This window comes from Chrysemys picta, chromosome 3 (assembly GCF_011386835.1).
Source record: "Chrysemys picta bellii isolate R12L10 chromosome 3, ASM1138683v2, whole genome shotgun sequence".
NCBI lineage: Eukaryota > Metazoa > Chordata > Testudines > Emydidae > Chrysemys > Chrysemys picta.
The window spans coordinates 61,127,437-61,137,396 of record NC_088793.1 but is presented as its reverse complement, the minus strand read 5'-3'; the positions used below and the strand labels follow the sequence as shown (position 1 = coordinate 61,137,396).

The 9,960-nt window shown below is 42.3% G+C and overlaps 1 protein-coding gene across 1 annotated transcript; it reads left to right on the top strand.

Annotated features, from left to right (window-relative positions):
* Positions 1-4,242: 4,242 nt before the first annotated feature.
* LOC101951251 (cytochrome c oxidase subunit 7A2, mitochondrial) lies at positions 4,243-8,233 on the top strand. Its single transcript, XM_005299632.4, has 4 exons — positions 4,243-4,399; positions 6,351-6,440; positions 7,368-7,452; positions 8,013-8,233. The coding sequence occupies exons 1-4, from the start codon at positions 4,382-4,384 to the stop codon at positions 8,069-8,071; spliced, it is 252 nt and encodes an 83-aa protein (XP_005299689.3). The 5' UTR covers positions 4,243-4,381; the 3' UTR covers positions 8,072-8,233.
* The last annotated feature ends 1,727 nt before the right edge of the window (positions 8,234-9,960 follow it).

Below are 9,960 nucleotides of genomic sequence, written 5' to 3'. Positions count from 1 at the left end.
CATCTTGTAAGCTTCCTTTTTGTGTTTAAGCTCACCGAAGATTTCTCTGTTAAGCCAAGCTGGTTGCCTGCCATATTTGCTATTCTTTCTGCACATCGGGATGGTTTGTTCCTGCACCCTCAAAAAGGCTTCTCCTCCAGCCCTGGAGTACCCACGGAGTCAGCACCTGTGCTCCTGGCAACAACATCATACACACTGCTACCTCACTCTAGGCATCCAGATACCTATCTCCCACCTAAGCCCCAGACTTTAGGCGTCTCTGCCTAAATCAATGGGTGGGCCCTGATCTGCTAAGGCATGCTCAGAGGCTGCCTCGCTCTACAGCAAACAGCTGAGGGGGAGCTCCCTTATACTCTTCAGCCCAATAGTTAGGGTAGTCATGTGAACATGAACTGTCACATATTATGTGAGTGCTCTGACCACTGGGCTTTAGCATCATTTTAACTTGTTCTCCCGCCCAACTAATATTTAATTATTTAATTACAGTGTAACTACTTCAATAGGAGAAACCGAGGGCACTCACATGAGAGAGAACAAATCCCTTCTCCTCAGGCAGAGGGAGCACTTGAACTGGTAGTCTCTTATACCCTGAATGAGTGCTCTAACCATCAGGCTAGAGTGTATAAGGGAGGTTGTCCTTTTCTCCATGCCCCCTGTCAATTTTGTGGGGTGGCCTCTGAGCATGTGCCCTGGATTAGGCCCTATATGCAACTTAGGTGGAGGAGCACCTGTTTTGACCCAGTTCATGGATCACTAGCAGACATAGGTGCCTCCCTGCCGCCTGGACGAAGACATCTATCTCTGAGAGGGATTGAGTCATTACTTTTCTTGCCAGCATCTCCCATTGGCTTCCTTGACCATGGGATGCTGTTCCAGGAAGAAGGACTGCTAAGCAGAGATGGGGTCCACCTATAGAGGAAGGGGAAGAAGAGCATATTTGGATGCAGACTGGCTAACCTAGTGAGGAGGGCTTTAAACTAGGTTCAAAGGGTGACCAAAGCCCACAGGTAAGTAAAGAACATGGAGACCTGGGACAAAGTTTGGAATTTGGGGGGAGCATGGGCTGTTATAGCAGGGATAAAGGAGAGACAAGACAGAACTGGAGGGGAGGGAAATCAAATCAGTATCTTAGATGCCAGTATTTAAATCATTGATGAACATATTGAACAGAATCAGACCCAGAACTGATCCCTGCAGGACCCCACTCGTTATGCCCTTCCAGCATGACTGTCAACCACTGATAACTACTCTCTGGGAATGGTTTTCCAACTAGTTTTGCCACCATCTTATAGTAGCTCCATCTAGGTTGCATTTCCCTAGTTTGTTTATGAGAAGGTCATGTGAGACAGTATCAAAAGCTTTACTAAAGTCAAGATATATCACGCCTACCGCTTCCCTCCTATCCACAAGACTTGTTACCCTGTCAAAGAAAGCTATTAGGTTGGTTTGACACAATTTGTTCTTGACAAATCCATGCTGACTGTTACTTATCACCTTCTTATCTTCTAGATGTTTGTAAATTTATTGTTTAATTCAGTGTTTCCCAAACTTGGGACGCTGCTTGTGTAGGGAAAGCCCCTGGTGGGCTGGGCCGGTTTGTTTACCTGCCCCGTCCACAGGTCCGGCCAATCGCGACTCCCACTGGCCTTGGTTCGCTGCTCCAGGCCAATGGGAGCTGCGGGAAATGGTGCGGGCCAAGGGACATACTGGCCGCCTCTTCCAGCAGCCCACATTGTCCTGGAGCAGTGAACTGCAGCCAGTGGGAGCCGCGATCGGCCGGATCTGCAGACGGGGCAGGTAAACAAACCGGCCCGGCCCGCCAGGGGCTTTCCCTACACAAGAGGCGTCCCAAGTTTGGGAAACACTGGCTTAATTATTTGCTCCATTATCTTTCCGGGTACAGAAGTTAAGCTGACTGGTCTGTAATTCCCTGGGCTGTCCTTATTTCCTTTTTTATTGATTGGCACTATGTTTGCCCTTTTCCAGTCTTCTGGAATCTCTCCCGTCTTCCATGACTTTTCAAAGATAATCACTAATGGCTCAGATATCTCCTCAGTCAGCTCCTTGAGTATTTTAGGATGCATTTCATCAGGCCCTGTAGAAGGTCAAATTACAAAGGATGAATATAAACAAATAACACAACTATGTAGGGAGAAAATTAGAAAGGCGAAGGCACAAAACGAGATCAAACTAGCTAGAGACATAAAGGGTAAGAAGAAAACATTCTACAAATACATTACAAGCAAGAGGAAGACCAAGAACGGGGTAGGCCTGTTACTCAATGAGGGGTGAAAATAATAACAGAAAATGTGAAAATGGCAGAGGTGCTTAATGACTTCTTTGTTTCGGTTTTCATCAAGAAGGTTGGTGGTGATTGGACGTCTAATGTAGTGAATACCAGCGAAATGGAGGTAGAATCAAAAGAGGCTAAAATAGGGAAAAAACAAGTTAAAAATTATTTAGACAAATCAGATGTCTTCAAGTCACCAGGGCCTGATGAAATGCATCCTAAAGTACCAAGTTTGGGAAACACTGAATTAAGCAATAAATTTACAAACATCTAGAAGATAAGAAGGTGATAAGTAACAGTCAGCATGGATTTGTCAAGAACAAATTGTGTCAAACCAACCTAATAGCTTTCTTTGACAGGGTAACAAGTCTTGTGGATAGGAGGGAAGCGGTAGGCGTGATATATCTTGACTTTAGTAAAGCTTTTGATACTGTCTCACATGACCTTCTCATAAACAAACTAGGGAAATGCAACCTAGATGGAGCTACTATAAGATGGTGGCAAAATTAGTTGGAAAACCATTCCCAGAGAGTAGTTATCAGTGGTTGACAGTCATGCTGGAAGGGCATAACGAGTGGGGTCCTGCAGGGATCAGTTCTGGGTCTGATTCTGTTCAATATGTTCATCAATGATTTAAATACTGGCATAGAGAGTACACTTATAAAGTTTGCAGACGATACCAAGCTGGGAGGGGTTGCAAGTGCTTTGGAGGATAGGATTAAAATTCAAAATGATCGGGACAAACTGGAGAAATGGTCTGAAGTAAATAGGATTAAATTCAATAAGGACAAATGCAAAGTACTCCATTTAGGAGGGAACAATCAGTTGCACGCATACAAAATGGGAAATGACTGCCTAGAAAGGAGTACTGCGGAAAGGGATCTGGGGGTCATAGTGGACCACAAGCTAAATATGAATCAACAGTGTAACACTGTTGCAAAAAAAGTGAACATCATTCTGGGTATTAGCAGGAGTGTTGTAAGCAAGATATGAGAAGTAATTCTTCCACTCTGTGCTGATTAGGCCTCAACTGGAGTATTGTGTCCAGTTCTGGGCACCACATTTCAGGAAAGATGTGGACAAATTGGAGAGCGTCCAGAGAAGAGTGACAAAAATGATTAAAGGTCAACGTTTAAAGGTCTAGAAAACATGACCTATGAGTGAAGATTGGAAAAATTGGGTTTGTTTCATCTGGAAAAGAGAAGACTGAGGGGGCACATGATAACAGTTTTCAAGTACGTAAAAGATTATTACAAGGGGGAGGGAGAAAAATTGCTTTTCTCAACCTCTGAGGATAGGACAAGAAGCAATGGGCTTAAATTTCAGCAAGGGTGGTTTAAGTTGGACATTAGGAAAAACTTCCTGTCAGGGTGGTTAAGCACTGGAATAAATTGCCTGGAGAGGTTGTGGAATCTCCATCAATGGAGTTTTTTAAGAGCTGGTTAGACAAACACCTGTCAGGAATGGTCAGAGGTTCCCAAACTTGGTTCACGGCTTGTTCAGGGTAAGCCCCTGGCGGGCCGTAAAACATTTTGTTTACCTGAGCATCCGCAGATGCGGCCGCTCGCAGGTCCCAGTGGCCGCGGTTCGCTGGTCCCAGCCAATGGGAGCTGCAGGAAGCAGTGGCCCAGCCTGCGCCATTGGCTGGGACCAGCGAACCGCAGCGGCTGGGACCGGCAAACCGTGGCCACTGAGAGCTGCGAGTGGCCGCACCTGTGGACGCTCAGGTAAACAAAGCGTCTCACGGCCCACCAGGGGCTTACCCTGAACAAGCCGTGAAAGTTGATGGGCCTTTGGGACTTCTAACTAATCCTGAATGTTCAGGTAGCGGCAGTAGCACGGAACATCCCCTCCCGCCCCACTACACTATACCCTGCATTGCGCAGGCGTCGGCCGAGGGGGGAGGGCTTGCTGCGGGAGGGCGGGTACCACATGACTAGCGGCGCTCTATGAGTTCAGTAGAGCCGCTCTAGCCACTTCCCGTGCCTCTCTATAGCTGGCCGTGCGTTTCCCTAGGTGCAGTCACAGGCGAGCGATTTCCGCTTCCGGTGTCCTTGCTTCCTGGTGCGAGGTGAAGCGACCGGAGCCAAGATGCTGCGGAACCTGCTGGTGAGCGGGGCCGGGCGGGTGGGCAGCTCGGCCCAGCGCGTCTCCTCTCCCCGCCGCAGCGTCCCCTGCCCCTCAGCTGCCCGGGCGCTCCGCAGGGAGCCGTCCAGGCCTCGCCGCGCTGTGGGCTGTTCCGGGAGCGCCTCTGGCGGAGGGCAGCGAGCGGCCTGGCGCGCCGAGGGCTGCAGGGGAACCCTGCCCCGTCTCCCTCGCCGTGAGCGGCTCCGGGGGCCCTGCTGTCCGCCCAGGGCCCGGTGCGGCGCTGTCCGGGGGAGCTGGCCGCTCTGAGGAAGGCCTTTGCTGGGTGCAGCAAGGTCACGTTGGCTCTTGCCTCAGCCCGTGGTGATGTCCGCACGACCTTGCTGTCAGCGTCAAACAGCAGGAAACGCCACAGTTGGGGCTTATGTAGGCAGCCCAGTGTCGTCTTTTGCTTTTTTATCTGCAGCTGCCCGTTGAGTTGACGTGAACGTTTGAGAAACAGACCCCGGGTGCTGCACTCTGCCCTCTAGTATCACGGGCAAGAGCAACTTAACGTGAATTTTTAATCCGTTCCGATTCCAGGAGATAAAGTTTTCAAATGATCACTCCTCCTTAGTGATGCTTAGGCACAAGTTTTTAAGGGTTAAGTAGGAAACAATATATGCGTTTCCACTTTTAAGATTATTTTAGACTAAAATAGTCTTAAAAGTGGAAACGCATATATTGTCCCCTCCTTGCTTATGAATGTTAGGGTTTTCTGAGTGGCTCCATTGCTATGGGATGGGTTTCCCAGGCAAATTAAATATCTACATGAAGGTCTGTAGTGGAAAAACTCTATCAAAGGGGAGGGAGGATTTTGCATCATGTGCTGAAGATGGGAAGATTCGGGACATGACTCTTTTGGAAGTTCATTCTATGCCAAGATCCTCTTGCATTATCTCAATCTGTCACACATTTAATTCTGAGCTTTGTAAGCTGCATTCTCCTGGAGGAATCTAGCCATCTAGGCAGGTTATTGGTGGGGATGCACTTGCTGGGTCAAGGTCTCAAACTGCCAACTAAGGCAGACACTAAAGTTAAAGGAATTGTAGCAAAGAGATGAACATTTACATCACAATTAAATAGCATTGCAGCCCAAGTTTTCTGACATAGGCCAGCTGTTTGGTGTTTAGTGAGGTAGACATAACCTTGGTGTCTTGCCTTCTCTTTTAGAGGTCCTACATGTACAAGAAGATGAGGGAATACAGGATAGATCTGAGACTTCAGGGGTAGTTTGGGGGACAAGGTGCAGTTGATATTACCACTCTTTGAGCCCTCTGGGAGATAAATAAGTTGAGCCATTGTAATGCTGGGCTGTCACTCCACCCCTGTCATGTAAGAGGATCAGCAGTGATTTGTGGTCAATTGTTAAGGCTGGAATGGTTGAGTACCTAACTCAGAAATGGCTAAATGAATTTTGATCAGACATTGGGCTGAGATCATTTGAAAGGTGACTTTAATAGAAAGCTGTGAGCAAGATAAAATTGTTGCAATTAGCTTTTTCTAATTGCAGACTTATGGTAATGAAATGAGATTCTAGGCTTGTATAGTCTTATGACTCAGCACAACAAAATGAAACTGATCAAGACTGTTGTTTTTCTTTAGTGCTGCAGCATAAGCCTGATCTTTGGCACAGAAGAGAAGGAACAGAGGGCTTGCAACTATAGCTTCTGCTTTTACCAGTTAAACAGTAATAGTTTGTTGGAGTGGAAATAAAACAAAACAAAAAAACCCGTGAATCTCTTCTATAAAACTTGAGTCCTCCAGTTGATTGATCTTAGTATTACACATTTCCCAAGTTTCAGAAAGCTAAGACTCCCTCAGCATTGTAATTCTAGAAATATGTGTAAGCTGTAAATAGTTAGGAAAACTCTTTTTCACTTCTTTGTGGATAAGTATAACTGCCTTTTTAAAATACTATATGTTCTAACTGTAGGCTCTTCGGCAAATTTCCCAGAGGACCATAAGCACTGCTTCACGCAGACAAATTGCAAACAGAGTTCCAGAGAAGCAGAAGCTTTTTCAGGTATTGAATAGGCATGATCAATGTGTAATTTTATTGCAATAGAAAAGATTTTGATAGAATGTATTGATATTTATGTAGTTTGATTGTAGCATTTAATTAGATAGTTTAGAGGAATAAGAAGAGAAAAGATCTACTTTCACATTTTAAATTGGGACTAACTTGTAAAACTAATATGTTTCAAATTGACTAAGAGTAGTGTTCATATTACTGAAGTGCTCTGTACATGGAAAAAGGTGCATCTTTAGACTTGTCAACTGTTGTACAATCTGACTGCTTGAGTGATAGTGCTACATGGTTTAAAATATATGAATTTGTTTCACTTTCTTGAAATAGCCTTCTGATGGGATAAATGAAATAGTTCCAAATAGGAAAAGTGTGTTCCTAGAACAAATAAAAAGTAGAACATGTGTGGGTGAAAACAAATACTTAGGCCTCCATGCATCTGAAGAAGTGCTTTTTGACCCATGAAAGCTTATGCCCAAATAAATCTGTTAGTCTTTAAGGTGCTACCGGACTCCTCATTGTTTTTGTAAATACTTAGGTAGTGCTTATTTTGTGGATGAAAGATGCTATATTAACATAATGTATTGATCTAATGGAATGAAAGACGCTGAGATTTGCAACTTCCAAATAACCTTAACATCAGAATGTAGTATCTAACTTTTGGTGCAAAAAATAAAAAGAACTTGAAGGACAAGATTGACTCTTTACGTTATTGACTTAAAAAATATGTTGGAACATACTGGCTAGAAAGGATTCTTCAAGAATAATGAAAACTAACAGTATTTGGAAAGAATGATATGGCTACCCCGCTCTCAAAAATGAATTATTTGTAAATTTGGTAAATTTAGAATATCTAAAATGAACAACTTAAAAACAGCATGCACACAAGATTATTCATGTTCCTGTTTTTTTTGTGTCTATTAGGAGGATAATGGAATGCCAGTGCATCTTAAGGGTGGACTATCAGATGGTGTGCTGTATATGATCACCATGGGTCTAACTGTTTTTGGTAAGGTTTGATAAACTGTTTAATAATACAGTTATGTTTCTTGGGTAACCTGAAAAGTAGTCGTCTTTTAAAATGTGAATGGCAAGTCTCTTGTACAATTGTGTATGTGTAAAATATGTTAAATGCACTCCATAGTAAGGCCAAGAAAAGTGTTAGTACAGCATAAATTAAAAACTTTAAGCTTTGTTTCAGTTTCAACCTATCTGCTGAAAGCCTGATTTAACCTGTCCATTAGGAGTACTCACCACATATAGATACAACTTCAAGTGTTTTCTTTATTAAAAAAAAAAAAAAATCAAAGCAAGCACACTATAAAAGTACCTTAAAGCTGCTCCTGAAAAAAGAAGCAAAGGTAAAATTTCATTGGTAAAAGCTTTTCAGTGCTTCAAATGAAGCTCGACTTGAGGCCCTCACTTGCTGTGAGGTTTAGGTCAGGTCTGTCTCTTAATTGGATCCTATATACTCAAAGAATGAGATTTTGCAAAACAAAGGCTAACTTACAGCTCAGTTTGTATGTGTACCTTTCTGTAAACTTAATCTTTTGTCTCTTTCCATTTCAGGAACATGCTATGCTGTTTATGAGCTGTTTGTAGCTGCAATGCCCAAGAAAATGAAATGATTCCAGTTTACAAGATGCCTCCTTAATTACCATCTCCTTATCCAATTTCATGTAATTCTTCAAGGATCTTGCTTGTCCTTGTCATAAATGGTTGATTTCATGTTTGGGATCAATATTTATTGTAACATGTTAACTGCAACCAATAAAGCAGTTTTTACATGCTTTTGTGTAATCTGGGAATCTAAGTATGTAGAATGTGTTAGAGTTCAGGTTCCTAACAATGAATATATATTTATTAAGTGTGACTAACTCTGTTCATTATGGTATGTGCTCTGCTTAAGCAGAACTCATCTTGCATATAAATTGCAAGAAAGGAAGAGTTCAGTAAAAGAAGTGTTTTGAAAACAGGAGAAAATGTGAAGTGTCTAACTTTGATTTCTAGTTTAATTGAAGTCTAAGCTAGTTAGACCTTACAGTAATTTACAGGAAAAATAAAATCCTCTAATCAATAACAAGTTTTTAGTCTAACTATATCTTTGGTCAGAAATGAATAAAATTTTCAAGTTGGAAGGTTTAATTAGCCATATGTTAAGCTTCTTGGTTTTAAAATAACATGTTTAAAGTATCTAGAAACTGAGATATTGCAGGAGGAGTAGAATTTCCTATGTGTTTTAAAATAACAGTAAAGCAGCTTTCCTCTCACTGCTTCACCAAGCTAAGACAGCATCATTGAGCCTGCAAGGAAACACAGTATACCTATGGAATATTTTTTATATATAATTTTTTATGTGCGGGTGGTGATGGCGGGAACTTTTTTCGGTTAAATTCACATCTCTGGTTGGTCTTCTTGGTGCTTTTTCTTCTTAAAAAACACCACTTAGTAAAACCCCATGTTTGTCTATTTCATGAAATTCTGTAGCTTATTTCTGTGTACTTGCCCTGCTCATGTGTATACTTGATAAGCGTTTCTCTTACTGCTGCTGAAATGAGCAGAAATCGATTCATTTTATGACTTCTGTAATCTCAAACTGAACAAGTCTGCTTCTAAACTGATCACGGTAAATCAAAGCAGTCAACTGTAAACTACTTGGTTCTTGTTGTCATGTTCACAACTAGTAGCAATACTGGGTTTTGGTATAGGGTAAAGTAATAAATGAATCTGAAGGAGGAAAGTCCAGCACAGTAATATAGAGTCTGATCTCAGTTTTCCAGGTGTAAATCCAGAACAATTCCCCTGACTAATGCAGCTATAGTGGTTTTACAATAGTAGACACTTAGGTTTGTTAGTTTGGTTACTAATGAAGTATAGGTCAAATTGTTCCCTATTGTAGTACAGACACCTACCATTAGAGAATGAATGGTGTTGGCTTATGAGCAATGTTATAGGTGAGTGGGGCAGGACTCAACAGCGTGGAGGTGATTTTTTTTTTTTAAATGCTGTTACCTACTGCTATACTTCATTTAACAATAGAAAGGCATCATAGTGTTCATAATTGCACCAGCGAAGCAACAAAACAGCATTTTTGTAGCCAGAGTCGGATAGATGCTGTAGCTGATGGAAAAGAATTGGAATGTAATTGAACAAGGTGCATGTCTTCTTGTAGGAGGAACCCTTCATAGTAAAATATCCCAGAAAAGTAACTTTTTTTTATTTCGGGAAAAACTTGTACCAGTCATTCTTTTTTCAGTTTGTAAAATATCTATTGTTTGCCTATTCGTATAAGACTTAGTCACACAATTAACAAATTTAAATGACCACCAAGCAAAGGTTTAGGGTTTTTAAACGTATTTCTTCCCTTCTGTCCTTAGTGAAACTAAAGTGATTGCAGAATGTGGGTGCCAGCCTACTTCATATTTTGCTTTCAGAACATTTCTGACCATCATACATCTCACTACTACCAAACTTGAAATCATGGAGTTTTCGAGAGCCACAGGCAAGCATGCTACTT